This window comes from Danio rerio, chromosome 20, assembly GCF_049306965.1.
Source record: "Danio rerio strain Tuebingen ecotype United States chromosome 20, GRCz12tu, whole genome shotgun sequence".
Lineage (NCBI taxonomy): Eukaryota > Metazoa > Chordata > Actinopteri > Cypriniformes > Danionidae > Danio > Danio rerio.
This window is the reverse complement of record NC_133195.1, coordinates 17123405-17141987: the sequence shown is the minus strand read 5'-3', so window position 1 is coordinate 17141987 and position 18583 is coordinate 17123405. Positions and strand designations below refer to the sequence as shown.

General features: G+C 36.3%; 1 protein-coding gene across 3 annotated transcripts in view; it reads left to right on the top strand.

Annotated features, from left to right (window-relative positions):
• The first annotated feature begins 351 nt into the window (after positions 1 to 351).
• The window catches only part of fam20b (FAM20B glycosaminoglycan xylosylkinase), a 65546-nt gene continuing 47314 nt past the window's right edge, over positions 352 to 18583 (top strand). Inside the window, exons 1-3 of one of the 3 annotated variants that reach the window (XM_073932578.1) lie at positions 352 to 538; positions 9818 to 9919; positions 10537 to 11019. In XM_073932578.1, coding sequence (XP_073788679.1) covers positions 10643 to 11019 — 377 coding nt within the window. In that variant the 5' untranslated portion in view covers positions 352 to 538; positions 9818 to 9919; positions 10537 to 10642. Of the gene's footprint in view, positions 539 to 9817; positions 9970 to 10536; positions 11020 to 18583 lie in introns of all 3 variants that reach the window. The other 2 variants (XM_073932579.1, NM_001044818.1) reach the window with 2 other exon arrangements.

Here is an 18583-nt window from a genome sequence, read left to right as displayed (position 1 = left end):
ATCTATCTATCTATCTATCTATCTATCTATCTATCTATCTGTCTGTCTGTCTGTCTGTCTGTCTGTCTGTCTGTCTGTCTGTCTGTCTGTCTGTCTGTCTGTCTGTCTGTCTGTCTGTCTGTCTGTCTGACTGTCTGTCTGTCTATCTATCTATCTATCTATCTATCTATCTATCTATCTATCTATCTATCTATCTATCTATCTATCTATCTATCTATCTATCTATCTATCTATCTAAATTATGTCATAAATACCATGACATGAACTGAGCACTTTAACGCGTGCTAGTGTGTGTGTGTGTGTGTGTGTGTGTCTCTCTCTCTCCCTCTCTGTGTGTGTTCGCGTTCGCGCAGTCAGGAAGAGTCTCGCCGAGAGAATCAGACTCACCAACACAGCCAGCAGCATCAGATTCAGCAGTACCAGTAATGAATGGAGGCTGACCGACAGGCGGGTGGATATTAATGATAAACGCATGTTCGGGGCCACTGCCTGACGCTCGGGGGTTTTACACCTCACATGTGTCGTCAGTAGCGCAAGGGTGAGTCGATGCTTTTTAAATGTCACGGTTTCACTGTTAGCCTGTTAGCCGTGCGGGTCTCCTCTGACTAAAAACTAGGACCTGAACTCGCCAACAGCAGCTGCGGACAGTCATACAGAGAAGTGCACCTCCGGTGAACTCATATCCGTGTGCTCGGATCATAGTCGTGGTTATTTCATCGCTGTTATATGAAGAAACCGAGAGAATCGTAAGCTAGCAGGCTAACCTCTGTTAGCTTATAAAATACACAGAATGTCGCGGTAGCTAAGGGGGAGCGAACATTTATGTTCATTTCATGATGTTACACAAACTCTTTTTAAATCAGCTGGTTATTTTTATTTGCGTAAATGTAGTAAAAGTCAATGTTAGGTGTGTTTACGCGCATGACAGCAGCGGCTCGGTCAGTCGAGCTGCTCCTTTACTGACCCTCATCAGTAAAAGCTGTTTAGTTGCTCGTTAAACGTTATAACTTACGTGAACAACCGCTTTACGTATTACTGTAGGTGTGATGGTGAAGGTGTGTTTTTGTGAGTGTGTGCCGTATGAATGGCTGGTTGTGTGTCATTAGTGCCTGCGTGGACAGGATATGCTGCAGGTCCACCCAGTCAGGCTCTGCATGAATGTGCACTTGCTCACCTGGATGTTCAGCCTCTCTCTCTGTGTGCGAGTGTGGGTGTGTGCGTCTTTAAAACTGATCACTTTTACAAATATCTGGACTGGTGTATGAATATAGGTCTCTTCTTATAAAACAGACCTTGCGTTCGACTGTTTTTCCTTGTCGGACATTCATGCCAGAGTATTCCCAGTATTTGCTGGATGGGTGTTACCAAGAAGACCACTGTCCTCATTAACGTACATTGCCAACTTTTGCCAGACAAATACGACAAAAACTAAAAAGCTAATATCATTATTACTGTTTTTATTTACTATATAAAGCTTTACTGTAAACAAATACCACACAATTCCTAAATGTTGTCCCAACAAACATTAGGTTAACTCAATTATCTTTACAAAGTTGAGTGGAGTGAACATAAACAATTACAATGTTACCCTCAAGAATTGTGTTGTTTCAGTTTATTTTACAAAGTAGTTTAAACAAGCATCAAAAATATTTTTTTGAGTCCTTTTAGGGGACTATCTCTACCTGTATGAGCTGTCTGTCATTCTCCAACTTGCCTTTTCACACATTCCTCATCAAACTGTATATAGATGAGTCTCTGTGTTATAGAGTTTTCTCAGTCTTCAGTGTCACGGTTGTTAACTGCTCTGCCAGCAGGTATTAGTTTCTTCACCTTTGAACTGCTTCAAGAAATATTTTATGATGCATCTTTTTAAAGCTCCTTGTAATATTTCCGGATTTTACATTGTTTATTTTTGTGTTCATTGTTGTAAATTATTATGCTTGCAGTGCTTTTTGCATTCAAAAAACACATGATAAAATTCATTATTGTTAATGATAGTAATCATAATCATTATCATAATATATCCAATGGTCCATTGGTGAGTCCAAGAAACAGGAATTGAAATCTATCTATCTATCTATCTATCTATCTATCTATCTATCTATCTATCTATCTATCTATCTATCTATCTATCTATCTATCTATCTATCTATCTATCTATCTATCTATCTATCTATCTATCTATCCTGTCCCTCCGTCCGTCCGTCCGTCCATCTGTCCGCCTGCCTATCCATCCGCCTTTCTATCTGTCCATCTATCTGTTATTTACATCCCTAATAATAAACATTACATGTATTTTATCAATAATTTAACATGCTACATTTTAAAACTGGAACATTTGAAAAGCTAAAAAATAAAGAAGCCATTTTACAATAACAAAATATCATTAAATTGCAACAAGCAGGAGTTCATGCATTATGCATTAATGTCCAATTACATGTGAGCAGAATATCAGACTGTAGAATAAGACAAGCTCTAAAGGGGAAGCTGTTACTACGGTGCATCCAGAAAGTATTCATAACACTTCACTTTTTCCACATTTTTAATGTTACAGCCTTATTCCTAAATGGATTCAATTCATTTATTTCCTCAAAATTCTACACACAAAACCCCATAATGACAATGTGAAAAAAAGAGTTTTTGAAATGGTTGCATTGTCTGATTATTAAAAATGGCCTGTAAAGGTGCCTTAGAAAAGTCTAATTTGACTCAAACATGTTATTTTGTTCTTACACTTGTTTGTTTACATCTGTTATTTATTATTATTTATCTGTTTTAGGATTTTTTTCATGTTCCAATTTCAAAGGTCTAAACTCTAAAAAAAAAAAAAAGTTCTTTGAAACAGTGTACCTGAATTATCACACTATTAGGTTGTACAAATGTTATTATTATTATTATTATTATTAGTGATATAAGTTTCAAAGTGGCAATAATATTGTTTATCACAATTAAATTTGGTGCAGTTTATCGCCCTGCAAAAATAGCTATCATGACAGCTCCACAACAAACAGTAATTTTGGTAAATTCATGTCTCTATATAAACGTGGTTGTCACTAGTGAAGTTTTAAACTTTAGCTGTGTTCAACTGACATTTTTATTAGGGAACATTAATTGATTGATTATTTGATTGATACATGGGTTGGAAGAGAGAAAATGTTGGTCTGCGGTCACTTCTCGAGCCGTCAGAAACACTCAGCCAGCAGCATTTACCAGTTGTGTGTAGTTTAAAAGGTCATGAAACCCCTCTTTACACTCAACCCATCCACAAATTCACATCTAGCAAATATGACATCATTGCGGTGTTGACGGAAGTTTGCATTGAGTGTTGCTGACCTCGTTTTTGTGTGCCAGTGTGCACATCGTTTTTTTATTAATATTATTTTTACTTTATATGCAGCTCATATTCTGAGGATGGGCAACTTTCAGGCGAGTCTGTACAGACTGGATGAATATGCATTGTGTGCTGACGTCTTTAAAAATCTAAGTACTTTAGGGAACAATATTGTGTATTGTCTGAGGTTTTCCAAGACTTTCTAAGTACTTTGTTCTATTTATTTGTTTTTAATATGGACCCACAAGAGGGTAATGGCTTGTTTAACAGTTTATCAGGTTCCTAATTGATTGAATGTTTTTCATATCTTGATTTATTATTTTATATTGTCCGTTTATGAAGTTGTACTTGCTATATATAATTATTATATTATATTAGCATCAAATTACAAAAAAAAAATAATTACCACTTATGTGAGATGTTTTTTTTAATGCACCATCTATGAGCGGGACAGTAAATTTTCTCTCTTCTGTCTACCGTTATCAGTCTCCATTAATTGTTTTTGTCCTTTTTTGAAAGCCGTAAAAACACTTTTGTGGAGTTTTATTTTATTATTTGAGCGAATAGGCACTCTCTTATTTACTGTGCTCCAAATTTACACAACTATGACAACTTTTGCTGCTGAGAAACCCAGAGATGTGAAAAGGTTCTATTAAATTTACCATGTGGTTAATGCATGAGGCGCCCTCTAGCATCCAGTATGAATGAGAACGTGTGTTTCACAGTACTGTTTTTCTCTGTGGAAAAATAGAAATTATTTTCATTGGTAAATGAATAAATGTAAATGATATCTTTATCGCGATAAACCCCAAAAAGTATTGTGAAATTGTTTAAAAAGTGTCGTGAAGCGCTTTGAAATGTGCATTTCTATTTGACGTTTGACGTAATCTCAACTAAATCATAAAGTGCGAGTGAGGCATAGAGTAGCTCCTCCCTTTTAAAAAAAACACCCAATCACAGCTCTGCCACTGCGAGTGGTTGAGCTCAAGCACATCAAATCAACTGCAAACTTCAAGTGTCTTGAAGGGGGCGGTGCATGTCAGATAATAGAGAGCATTTGATTGGTCAAGATTTGATGAGAAACTGAAATATAAGGTAACGTGAAAAAATAAATCCTAGATCCATTTTGGCGGAAGTGACAGACGGCAAGTTTCGGATGTTTATACCATGCTAATATCTTTTACTCACAAATAATTTTATTGTCTTACTCCACACTAGATAATAGATATCCTTAAAACTAACATTTTGAAACCAGTGCTTCCCACAGGTTTCAAATATACTTGCGGTGGTAACCAGATGGAAACACACCATTTACCAACATCACATAAATAGTTATACTAGTTATTATCTATATGCGATAAACAAAACATAATGTAATTTTTAACAATAATTTGATTTATATGGTGGCGCAGTGGGTAGCACGTTCGCCTCACAGCAAGAAGGTCGCTGGTTTGAACCTCGGCTGGGTCAGTTGGCATTTCTGTCTTGAGTTTGCATGTTCTGTCCATGTTCACATGGGTTTCCTCTTACTCCTCCGGTTTTCCCCCACACAGTGAAAAGACGTGGTACAGGTGAATTAGGTATGCTAAAATTGTGAGTGGTGTATGTGTGTGAATGAGGGTGTGTGGATGTTTTCCAGTGATGGGTTGTGGCTGGAAGGGCATTCGCTGTGTTAAAAACATATGCTGGATAAGTTAGTGGTTCATTCCGCTGTGGCAATCCCAGATTAATTAAGGGACTAAGCCGAAAAGAAAATGAATAAATGAATTAATAAATTAATTTTATTTATTATGACATAGTCTTTAATAACAACGAAATGCAAAAATGCATAAAAGCTTTAAAAAGCGATGGCAAAAGTTGAATCTTAGACATTTTAGGAGATTTCGAAATTCGGGCCAGACAAAAAAAGTGCGCCTCTGTGGGTCTGCAAAGCTGTGGAAGTTTGTGTGTGAGTGCTGACAGGCTTTCTCCCACAGAACGAAACGGGTAAACGAGAGAAGATTTTACACTACTTAATTGATCGCAGATTGGTTATACTAGGCGTATACAATTTTAAAAGTGTAAAAGGATGTTAATAATAGTAAAAATAAATAAACGTGACATACTTCGGTGACCCATCCAAGTAAAGTCTATGTGTGGCAAGTAGGCATGGGACGATAACCGTTTTCAAGGTGTACCGCAATTTGGAAAAGTTTTAATAAAGCTACGTGTATGATTTTTTAAAACTTTTTGTGTTTGTTTTTAAAGACAACAGTATCTCCAGCAAAAAAAAAAAAAAAAAATGTACAGCCGCTTGCAATGAATTTTACTGCAAATATAAAAAATATGAATTTAATGTTGCTTCTTTTTAAAATAACTTTAATGATTTTTTTTTTTTGGTGGTGGTTATAAAAGCCTGTTATATCAAAGAGCTGTCAAGACACAAAATGAATAAATGTGATGGACTGAATGGTGTATGTGTCAGAGAATATATAGATGAGATTTTATGCCACACAAAACCTAAAAGCAAAAACAAGCTGCTTCTCGTAGGAAATTAACATACAGTGATGTAGTCTTTAGGAACTGAAGACAAAAATAGCACAAAAAAGCTAAAAATATTCTACAGCTAGAAGTAATTATATTGTCTTGTGTGTGGTAAAATAAACATGTTTAAATATCAAATGCAGTTTAGTCTTTCATGACTTTTAATGACAAGGGGATATACATTTTATACACACTCCAAAAATATTTTAGCTGCTTGTTCAAACTACTAATTAAAATGAGCTGAATCAACAATTGTCGAGGGATTTTTGCGGACAATTTAAAAGCCCTATGAAATTAATTTCTGTTAGTATCAGTATTGTTAGTTTTTAAGATATCCATATGCTAGCTAGTGTGCTCCAAAACTGTGACAAAATTTGCATTTAGAAGATATAAACTTGATATAACCAGTTTGTCACTTCCACCAAAATGGAGCAATGATTTTTTTTTTCCACTTTACCTCACGCTACAGTTTCTCATCACATCATAACCAATCAAATGCTCTCTAGTATCTGACAAGCCCCGCCGCCTTCAAGACGCTTCTCACGATTTGCTTTTCATTTGATGCGATTGAGCTCAATCGCTCTCACTGGCAGAGCAGTGATAAAAACAAAATGACATTGGCTATTTTTTTAAAAGGGTAAGGAGCTACACTATGTCCCTTTTTCTGTGTTTTGGTTGAGATTACGTCAAACATCAAATAGGATTTCATTTCAAAGCAGCTCACGGCACTTTTTATTATTTATATTCAATCTACTTTTGTACAAACAATTAAAGTTAACTTAATCCATTTGTGTTGGGACAACATAAAAGGAATTATGGGGAACCCAGCATTTTTGACTGTTTTACAGTTAAAGTCAGAATTATTAGCCCCCCTTTAATTTTTTTTTCTTTTTTAAATATTTCCCTAATGATATTTAACCGAGGAAAGACATTTTCACAGTATGTTTTATAATATATTTTCTTCCAAGGAAAGTCTTATTTGTTTTATTTTGGCTAAAATAAAATCACTTTTAAATTTTTTAAATCAAAATGATAAGCCCCTTTAAGCTATTTGTTTATTCTCTACAGAACAAACCATCATTTTACAATAACTTGCTTAATTACCCTAACCTGCCTAGTGACCTTAATTAACCTAGTTAAACCTTTAAATGTCACTTTAAGCTGTATAGAAGTGTCTTGAAAAATATCTAGTCAAATGTTATTTACTGTCATCATGGCAAAGGGCTAATAATTCTGACTTCAACTGTAAATAATAGCTAAAAATATGAAAATAAGTAAATAAATAAGACAAATAAAGAGCGAAGTAAGCAAGAGTGTGTGAAAGTTTATTTATTTCACTTAAGCAGCATCACAGTATTGGTTAGAGAAATTATTACTCCAAATCTGGAGCTCCTGGAAATCTCTACAGCTATAATGAAACTCAATGAGAGATAAACTTGACCTTGATGGCTTGTTAAAATTAGGAGTATTTGCAACAAAAGATTCAGTGCGTTACAGAACACTCATATTTTCAAGGCATAAAATCGCATACGTATTATCAGTTAATGTAATTTCCCAGAAACTCTCAAACTGATTCTAATAGGTTGTTATTATTAAGTCTTGCATGTGGATTTGTTGTTTTTCTGTTTTGCTTTTCATCGTTGCTCTTCACAAAGGCTACAGAGAGAATCAATGCAGATCGATGTACTGTTGCATTAGAAAGAAACGTTGCAATGGGATTTTGTTATATAACCAAAACAATGTATTTTGTGGGTTTCTGCCAAACTGTTGTTTTTGTACAGTTTTCACGAGTGGGCTGGTTCCACATATAGCATTTAAGTGCACAGACCACTGTAGTAAGTGTGTGTATGTGTGTGTAGTAGAAGTGTTTGCAATGTTAGCTTCTCAAACACAGATAAGCCTCAGGCTGAGATCAGCGAGAGCTGAGAGAGAGTTGAGTTTGTGTTTGTCATGGCTCTGAACTACAGGCTGTTTGCCCACAGAGTCTTTAAAAAAAAAAAATTTAGTGGAATGGAAGTGAAGGTTTTGATGTTTGGCACTTTCAAGTGTGTACGTTTGTGCCGGAATGTAATTATAGTCTCTTTTTGTTGTTAGAAGGGTGAGTGTTTGTATAATCCATTGTTGAAAGTAAACTGTAATGGATTTATTCATTCATTCATTTCCTTTTCGGCTTAGTCCCTTTATTAATCCGGGGTCGCCACAGCGGAATGAACCGCCAACTTATCCAGCATATGTTTTATCCAACGGATGCCCTTCCAACTGCATCCCATCACTGGGAAATATCCATACACTCTCATTCATACACATACACTACGAACAATTTAGCTTATAGCCCAATTCACTCATAGCACATGTCTTTGGAATTGTGGGGGAAACCAAAGCACCCGGAGGAAACCCACACCAACATGGGGAGAACATGTAAACTCCAAACAGATATGCCAACTGACTCAGGCAAAGCTCAAACCAGTGACTTTCTTACTGTGAGACGATTGTGCTATCCACTGCGCCGCCGTGATGCCCTTAGTGGATTTTATAAAGAAAAAAAGTTAAGCTATAGTTTTTTCGATAGTCCATAGAACAAACCATCATTATACAATAACTTGCTTAATTACCCCAACCTGCCTAGTTAACTTAAATAACCTAGTTAAGCCTTTAAATGCCACTTTAAGCTGTATAGAAGTGTCTTGAAAAATACCTAGTCAAATATTATTTACTGTCATCATGGCAAAAATAAAATAAACCAGTTAATACAAGCGAGTTATCAAAACTATTATGTTTAGAAATGTTTTTAAAATAAATCTTTCCGTTGAACAGAAATTGGAGAAAAAAAAATAAACATGGGGCGAATAATTCTGACTTCAACTGTACCTTCCACTTTAGTCAAAAGCGAGTGATTAAACATTAATGAAAAACTCCACACTGATGATGAAAAAGTTTTGCCTCGTTCACACTGCGTGATTTTAGCCCCGATTTTGGCTCGCAGACAGGTTTTGAGAAATCGCCGACAAATACCTGAAATCACAGGCAAATCGGTGCTCGTGCACGTGAGTGACAATCACACAGTATGAACTATCAAAAACGCGATCTGAGAGAATCCTCATAATACCTGTGAGATATTTGGCGTGCTAAATATGTGGAGCTGTCTGCGATTTAAATCATGCATTGTAAAATGAGTTTTGACTTAAAATAACATCAGCGATCGCCTACAGCCAATGAGAGTGCAGCATTCACTTGTGTGTGTGTGTGTGTGTGTGTATAGCTGCTCCAGGCCAGCGGGAGGCTGGGGAAGAAGTTAAAAGTGATCTTTTTCGGTTTATTTGGACCCAAGAAATGGAGGAAAAACTAGTGGAGGTTTGACAGGACTAAAGAGCACCCTTGTCTGTTTGACGATTCGTACAGAAAGAAATTAGTTTATTATCAACTTAATTTGAGGAGAAATGGCTAATTCCCTTTAAACCCAGGTGAGCAAATATGTACATTTTTCTACCCCATTAAAAGCTTCTTTCTCATTATGTCGTTAATAACAAAAGATATACTGCGTGTTTTTGACTGTGAGACGTAGTTTGGACGAAGTTGTCGGCGATTCTTTTTATTGTAAAGTCATGCAATGTGAAAGTCCCTGTCGCCGATCCATCTTGCATTGTAAACAAAGCAGCGACGAAATGTTAGCCCAGATAGTCATGCAGTGTGAAAACATCTGTGAGACAACTACTTTGAAAATCATGCAGTCTGAACTCGCCATTAAACATTTACATGGTTTGTAATAAAAATAAAGTTGTTTCTTAATGCAAAATAGATTTCAGGACTTAATATAAACTTACTTTCTTTTTCTTTAATTTAGGAGTTTAATTCCGGTCATTTTTGCCCCAAAGGACAAATAGCATATACAGAACAACAGGAGGGTTAATATATCAAAATATCCTGCTTGTGTTTTCACTGTTGTCTCTTTTTCTCTTCCTGAAGGAGATCAAATCTGCTGGGAGATGCCAGACTTGTGCAGACAGTAGCAGCAGACGAAACACAACACCAGGCTGAACTCCAAATCAAACATTAGGAGGATTTAAGGTGACGTGTGTTATTAAAGACACACACACACTCAAGAGACTGCGTCTTGTGTAAGTGAGGAAGCTCTCCTGCATCAGTGAGTGCTCTTATGTGAAGTGCTCTGATTTCGTTCGGCGTCTGGCAGTGTCATGTCTGTCAGGGTTGACTCACAGCACTAGAGAAGTAACTGGCACGCTTTTCATGATTTTATTCACAATTAAATTCCGGTCGCGATTCAACATTGCTTCAGCTGGAGAGACAGTGCCCAGCATAAATGAATATTTTTATCAATTTCTTAGTGAATCTAGATTATATATTTTGGTGCATTAAAAAAAGCTGATTTATTAAACAGATGCATTTATAAAAATATAATTTTGCTCAGCGAGCATATTTAGAAATAGAAAGATAAAACATCCGCTATGCTGGATAAGTTGGGGGTTCATTCCCTGATGAATAAAGTGATTAAGCCGAAGGAAAATGAATGAAAGAATGAATTTTTGGCAATTGGCAATTATTTAAATTGAAGACATTTATATTCTAAAACATTCAAAAAAATCAGAGTGCCAGCTCATTGTAGTCTGATTCTTAGTCAAAAGCTGTGCTCATTAACAATAACATTCTACTTTCTACTCTCATAGGAAGTGTGTCCAGTCCAGCCTGACGGGTGGTGCTGGTGTTGGTGAGACTGCGGGCAGTGCCATGTCCCAGGCATAGGTTGAGTCTCCGGTGTGGTGGTGGGAGGTGATGAAGTTGAAGCAGCGTGTGGTGGTGCTCTGCGCTGTGCTCTTCCTCCTCGGCCTGGCCAAGGTCTTCCTACTGGATGGAGGAGAGGGATCAGCCGCTAGCCGCCGCGACCTCCGGGCCTTCCGAAAGATGGAGGCCAGCCTTTCCCTGGCCAAAGGAGCTCGCCTCACACACACCCTTCAGTCGCCCTGGGAAGTGGCTGCCCAGTGGGTGGGTCCGCGAGAGGTTTACCCAGACGAAACACCTGAGTTAGCTGCTGTGCTGAATGCTCTGGCCACCGCTCATGTGGAGAGGGCAGACGTGGGATATAAAGGAACCCAGTTAAAAGCCCTGCTGGTACTCGACGGAGGACAGAAAGTTGTGTTTAAGCCCAAGAGGTGAGGAGATGATTGTGATTAAATTGTTAGTTCACCCAAAATTGACAGTTAGGGGTAACACTTTAGTTTAGGTCACAATTTATGCTAATAAATACTGGCTTGTTAGCTGCCTATTATTAAGATAATAACTGTTTACTAGTAGTTATAAAGTATGATCTTATTCTGCATCCCTAATCCTACCCAAAACCTAAACCCAACTCCTTACCTTTAGTACACAGCTAATTAGTAGTTCATTAAGCTAGTAGTGTTAGTTATTGGTTTGTTAATACTGTAAAATTTTGACATAATCTAAAGTGTTCATATTTTATTAATATTCACCCTCTTTTTGATTTGAACAAAAAACTAAGATCTTTGTTAATCTTCAGAAAACAAATGAAGATGTTTTGGATGAAATTTGAGAGCCCTCTGACCTTCCAGAGTCATGAGATATTTAGTGAAGAAAGGTGCCAAGAACAAACATACTTAAAACAGTCAAACGTAATTTTATGTTAAAAGAATACTTTTGTGTGCACAAAAAAGTAATTATTTATGGCAAAGATGTACCAAATTATGTCTTTTTAAAATTATTTATTTATTCATTTATTCCTTCATTTTTTTTTTCCTTTCGACTTAGTCCCTTTATTAATCCCGGTCACCACAGTGGAATGAACCGTCACCCCTTTAAAATGGTTATTATGGCTGAAATAGAATAATGGCTTAAAATACAAGTCAAAAACGGCTCTGCTGTGCTGTCATGCAATGTTCAGTGTGCTGATTTTTCTCAGCAGCTGTAACAACTACATGGTGTGAATCAACATTCACACCATATGCAGAAAGCACTGTGCTATAAAGGTCATTCATTTCAATGGTTGCACCCTGCAATGTTGCCATGCCAACCAAAGCTCAATATTCCGCTTTGTGTATATTCCGCTCATGTGTCGCTGTTGCGTATCATTATTACTATTCCTAATTTAGCAAAGCAAAGTCCCATCAAATAATGTGCTGACAGGCAGGACTAGGCGATTAATGAAATAAATAATTTAATCAAAATCTGTGATTATCATGCTTTTATCAGGGTACCACTGTTCTACGAACAGTTGAAAATGTCCTCCGAAGGCCAAAGAACGCTCTTGTGCCACATAGAAGAAACTCCCATAGGAAATCCCTATTGTGTAAAGTGAAACAGAGAAAGTTATGAGAATGTTCAAATGCGTGATCAGAATTGAGGGGAAGCGTGAGTGAGTGAATTAGAGAGCGAAGAAATCTGTGAGTGAAATAGAAAAGGAGTTGAATGAATAAGGAATGTAATAGCCGGCTGTTTTATTTATATAGCAGCACTTTTTCCACAGAGCTGAGCGTGCTTCATGGTGTGTGGCAAAATAGAGAAACAATTTGTAAATCAGACTTGAGTGTGAATTTAGAGGCAGTCCAGCTGAAGGACCTGCCGCCCATGTGAACAGTACTTAAGAATAATTTTTTTTTTCCGGTACGTGTGGTTTTGGAAATCTGCAGCACTGTGCAATGATTTGTAAAGAAGAAAAAAAAATAAGTTGGTTTCATTTTACAGCATTTATTACGAAACTGCACTGATTGTGATCCTGCTCCCTTCTCTCTACCCCAACTTACCTGTCCTGTCAGCAAAACATTGAAAAAGGCCATAAAAAGTAATAATGTTAGAAAATATGGTAACACTTTAGTTTAACTGTCAGTTCTCTCTATTTAACTAGTGGCTTATTGCCCGTTATCGAGATATCGGGCTCTATTTTAATGAACTAGGCGCAAAGTCTAAAGCCCATGGTGCAAAAGCATAAAGGGCATGTCAAAAACATTATTACAATTTAAAATTAGTAAAAACAAATGCTATTTATTTTTAAAACCAATGTAGTTTTTTTTTTATTTGTGAGGGAGCCATCGGCAAAGACATAAATATGATGTAAATCCAAATGCTGGAGGTTTTAATAAACAAACAGCTATACAAAGTACAAGCAGAGGCATAGTCGAAAACAGGCATGGTCCAAAGTCCAAAATCCAAAGAAACAGCAGTCAACAGGCAAACACAATGATAAAGAAATCCTCGATAATTCAGTAAACTGGCAATACTAATACTAATAATATTAATAAACTGTCAATATTCCATGCAAATCTCCCTCTGGGGGTGGGGTAAATGAGTATCTACAACATTCGTTATTATTCTTGTGATTCGTACAGTATCTGAATGTTCGGCATCATTATTTCTGTTTTTAGTGTCACACGATTCTTCAACAATCATATGGTGATATGAGGCTCAAGGGGAAATTATACGCTGATTATTTCCGTTATCATTCTGTCACCCAGCCCTACATTTAATGTATTAATTTAAACTATAATTCATTATTCATTTGACTTAAACGCTAGATTATTAAAAGTATGCAACTCTCACGTGATACGACAATGACATATTTCTTTCTGCGCAAACAGGTATGCAATTGCATATTTTGACAGGCAGGTAAAACACCCTATTATAATTTTCTGGCCAATCGTTTTGATTGGACAACCTTTTCATGCTCCTACACATTTTACAGAATGCTAAAATACATATTAAATGCATTTGAAGCAATTCATTTAACAATTGCTGTCAGGATGTGAAGAGACTTTCAACCAGCATAACAAAAATGGTTTCTGGAGACAATCACTTATATAGTATTAGTAGCTTTAGCAAATTTCAACCTATCTGTAAAAGGGTACCAGGATATTTCTAAAATAAAATAGCTGGAGCACTTAAGACACAGAGCCGATGTGTGATTAGCTGGGGTGAGTTTGGCTGTCTGCTCTTATCTGAGCCTATTAGAGTTACTGTAGATCTACAGGGACTTGAGATAAGTGAAGAAACGCTCCTGGTGTCCTTAATCCTCAAGGTCGTTGATCAAACACGGATCTCATCTCTAATGGCGGCACATCCTGTCTGAACTTTTACAGTCCTGTCGCCTGAACTGGGTGTGTTACTTTAGGTTGTGTGCAATTACAGTGTTGTGTTGGATTCCTTCCAAATAAGAGGTTAGAAAGTGAGCGATTTTAAAGTGGTATGTGTGTGTTAATTTATTGCCTGGAGTGTTTAATGCTTGTGGTTAAACTATGGATGAGTCGGATTGAGAAATAAGGTTTCGCATTAGTGCCGGTGGTCATATTTGTTCTCTAAATTCAACCACAGTGTTTGTTTTCAAATAAAAAAATTACAAATGCTGCATGCGCAAGGGTTGTTAAATAAATCCTTAAGCTAAAATTATTTTTGTTACTTACAAAAGATATTAAAGGGGTGGTCCAGAATGTAATTTTTAAGTCTTGGTTGTATTTATAAGATTCAAAGCAATGTGTGATCATGCTTCATTTTTAGAAAATCACGTTATTTCTTCATATATCTTACTTTGATTATATACAGCTACTCAGCTAACCTGAAAACATTTCCAAGATCCTCTGAAAGGTCCACCCTCGAGAGGCTCTGATTGGTCAACTAACATAATATGCTGTGATTCGTGGTTCAGTTCAGTGTCATCAGTAAAGTGTCACGCCTCCACAATCATGCATTTTATCTCAGCTGTGTAAATAATTCAGTCAGATTAGCTGTTAGCAGTATCAGTTTGATCCTTATTCAGACAGAAAATGAAAATGATGAACCTCATGCCTGCTCTCTAAAATAACATATGGTATAAGATATGGCTACTTTAAGAGGAGCATTTTATTTGTGTGTTTATGTGTATGTTTTTGTGAACAGCCTGTAGAAGCATATAGCACGAGAAGCGCATGTGTACAGGACCTTTATTTTTCTCTGATGCTGGAATTAATTTTTTTTTGTAATATACAGTGACACTGTTGACAGAAGAATAAAGCGCGAGATGTGGAATGCTACCTGTGCGGGCTTTGATTGATTTTTGTGCTGCAACACGAGTTAGGCGAGCTATCCTGTATTTTTTTTTACATAATTCAATGCGATACATGTCTTTCGCATGTATTCGGAATGAGCATGTGTAAGTGATTTGAAACAATCACATTTTGCAAGTTCATTATCTTAGATGTAAAATGCAGGGAATGCGGACATATTGAGAGACACTACAGCGCTGCTGAAGATTGTGGGTGTTTACAGCGGTTTGACTGATATATATGAATTTGCAGCTAAGTTTTTAGCGGTGCCAAACAGCATTTCCTGTTGTTTACTTCCTTGCTACAACATTCCATTAACACTAGACACCGTGACTTTAGAATTGAGAATGCAATCGAAATGTGGATTGAGGATTGTGACACCCTTAGATGCTATCATGTCACTATGGACTAAAATCTCTGAGTAATATTTCCAATACCTTGTTGATTCTGTACGAGGGATTAAGGCAGTTCTGAAGGCAAAAATGTCTCCAAACCTGTACTAGTATGGTGTACCTAACAAAGTGGCTGTTGAGTGTAAACTTTAATAGTATGAATGATGTATTACTTCAAAATGTCTTATGATGGGAAAAAAGTTGTTTCGCGACCTCAGTAATGTCAGTTAATCCTGTATTGGAAAATAATATATGATGTTTCCGAGCAGCAGACTGTGCATGGCCAAATTATTCCTGTTTCCTGTGGGTGTGATAGGTACTTTTATATGGATTGAAGTGTGGTATTTACCTGGTGGAAAGCCGACTCTCTGTTAAGCCTTATGTGGTTGTTGGATGCTGTCAGTGTACCAGCCCTAATTTTTCCTGGAAGACTAAAGCTATATTATATTTCCCCTCTGCATCCTGCTGGTCTAGGAACCAGAATTAGCTGTGTGTGCATTTGCGTAAGAAGTGGACTAACTCGTTGTGCTAAGAACGCTAAAGATAACACTATATCTGCAGTTAATATGAAAATGTTGGGTGGGAACCACAACCAGTCAGACCATTACAGAAAGTAAAAGAGAGCAAATGCAGTCAAATTGTAAGTACGTTGTGAAAAATAAAGACAGTAATAAAGAAAGAATAATTTTGTAAGTCAGTTACATTAAAGTGGCGTAAATAACTTGTGATTACAAAACATTTAAGCACCGCTATGAGAAAAAGTAGCAAATTGTTTGACGGTCATAATTGGCAGGTACCTGTATGTCTGAGGAATAAAACGTTGGAGCTGGTTGAGACTAAAAATTATGTTATTTTGTTAAAGTGTTCAATTGCTTGCTTGCCTTGCTTGCTATAGACTTGTGTATTTTATGTAGGCCTATGTACATTTCTCATAACAGTTCATTCACTGTAGTAATACAATACGACAAGAAGTCTGAATTTATCTGTGTCATATAGGAATGTCTAAAGTAGCCATGGGCTGATATAAGATTCTGACGGTATGATGATAACCTTGGATAAAAATATCACGGTTTCATGGTATTGTGATTACTGCACTTATATATATTCTTTAAATGTTTTGGTTAAAAACGAAAGATTTTTCTCCATTTAACACAATACATTTTAGTTTGAGAAACATTTAAAATAGTTTGGAGCAGTAAACATGAGAATAAATTATTAAAATATTCATCGAAGTCAAAAAAGTTTTCTTTTCAGCTTGAGATGCATCCTTGGATATCTATCTTTTCTATGGATATAAAGTAATTTACTGTACTGTTCAGGTCTACAGCATGCTTGGATGTTGGTTTAAAAGTGATTTGTCTTTCAGATGTTTACTGAATTTAGGGCTGATCAGTAGCTTTTGACAAAGGGGCTCCTTTTCTGCTGGAGATACTGTTGCCCTAAAAACTAAATAAAATATTTCTAAAAAGCAAAGCCAAGTTTTAAAACCTTGACTTTTCCAAACCGTTGTAAACCTTGAAATTGGTTATCGTCCCATACATAGTCTAAAGTACTGACATCGGTACCAATCAGTATTGAAATTTTATGAAAAAAGTACAATTCCTGCTAACATTTGAGAGCTGTTGAGCAACAGACAGATTCATAAAACCTTAAAATGAATTTTCTTTCTATTTTCTAACTTGGGGCTCTATTTTAATGATCTAGGCGCAAAGTTTAATGCGCAGAGCGCAAAAGCATTAAGGGCATGTCCGAATCCCCTTTTTCTATTTTAAGGATGAAAAAATACAATTTGCGCCGTGGTGCATGGTCTAACAGGGTTGTGCTTATTCTCTTAATGAGCTGGGTGTGTTTTGAGCATAACATGCAATAAACCAATCAAAGTCTCATCTCCCATTCCCTTTAAGAGTCAGTTGTGTCGCGCCATAACGCATTTGCTATTTACATGGCGGACTTAGTAAGTGGAAAAACTGAACACTTCAGTAGCAAGAAAACAATTCACCAGACCATCTGCAGCGTGAGAATAAAGGTAACGGTGTTGTACGCACTCCACTGAAGACATGTGTTAGCCTACAAATTTAATTTTGTTTGTTAAGCACAGAGATTTGTTTCAAAACTATTTCTAAATTAATTTCTAATTTCCAGCAAACAAGTAAATGAACAGTAATAATAAAGTGTGGTCAAAAAACTGAGTTATATATAAGTTATATCCAAATCCCGACAGGTGGACAAATTTAAACTTGTTTTTATTAAAACAAATACTAATATGTATATAATAAGTAATACTGGTAATAATAATACCATTATACGAAAGCAAATTGTCATGAATAAACTGAAAAAAGTCCTTTGAGATGAAGGCAGGCAGGCAGTGGTTTTTAGATTTATGGAGAAAAAAAATAAATGATCGTTATTATGTAAATTATTTTTTTTTTCATTTGTAAAGATATCCGAGTATTGCTGTACGTCCTGTGTTTATCTAACAATGTGTAGGCTCTGCGCTGGACTTTGGACCAGCTTTTAGCTGGTCTATTGTGTGGTCTATTTCAGTTTCTCAAAATAGCAACGCACCAACAATGCGCCTTAACACACCTCTATTTTAGACCAGAACACCCATGAGTCCACAAAGCGGCGCTAATGGATTTGCTATTTAAACAATGTTGTGCAAAATAGGAATTTTAGGGTTGCGATGGTCTGACAATAGCAACACATCGTGCTAAACGCGTATTGCACCTAACTCTAGATACAGTTTTACCCTTTTTAATCCGTTCAGTCAATCTCTGTGTCAGGAGCACTTTTAGCTTATTTTAGCATAAATCATTGAACCAGATTAGACCATTAGCATTTCGCTTAACAAAAAAGTGTTTCTAAATTTTTCTTAATCAAACATGGACTCTTCTGTAACTACATTGTGTACTAAGACCAATGGAAAATTGAAAATTGCTCTTTTCCAGCTTGAATATAATGCTAAATGATATCGCTGCATAATATAATTAACTATGTTTACCTGGACATCAGTAATGGAATTAATTGCCCTAATCTGAATAAGACAATAATATGATGAAGGTGTTTACTTTTTAAGAAGTTGGTTTTTGAATGTAAATAATCCCATTTTACATGTTATAGCACATAATGGATTAACATCGTTGTGTCATCATGCTATCCACATTTCTTTCAGAGTTTTTATGTAATTTCGAGTGTTTCATTTATAATTTGTCAACTTTAACTGCGGTTTGGCACTTTCACTTTCATTCAGGAACATTTTATGCATGCCCCCCTTGAAAAATAAGATACTGGATGAGAAT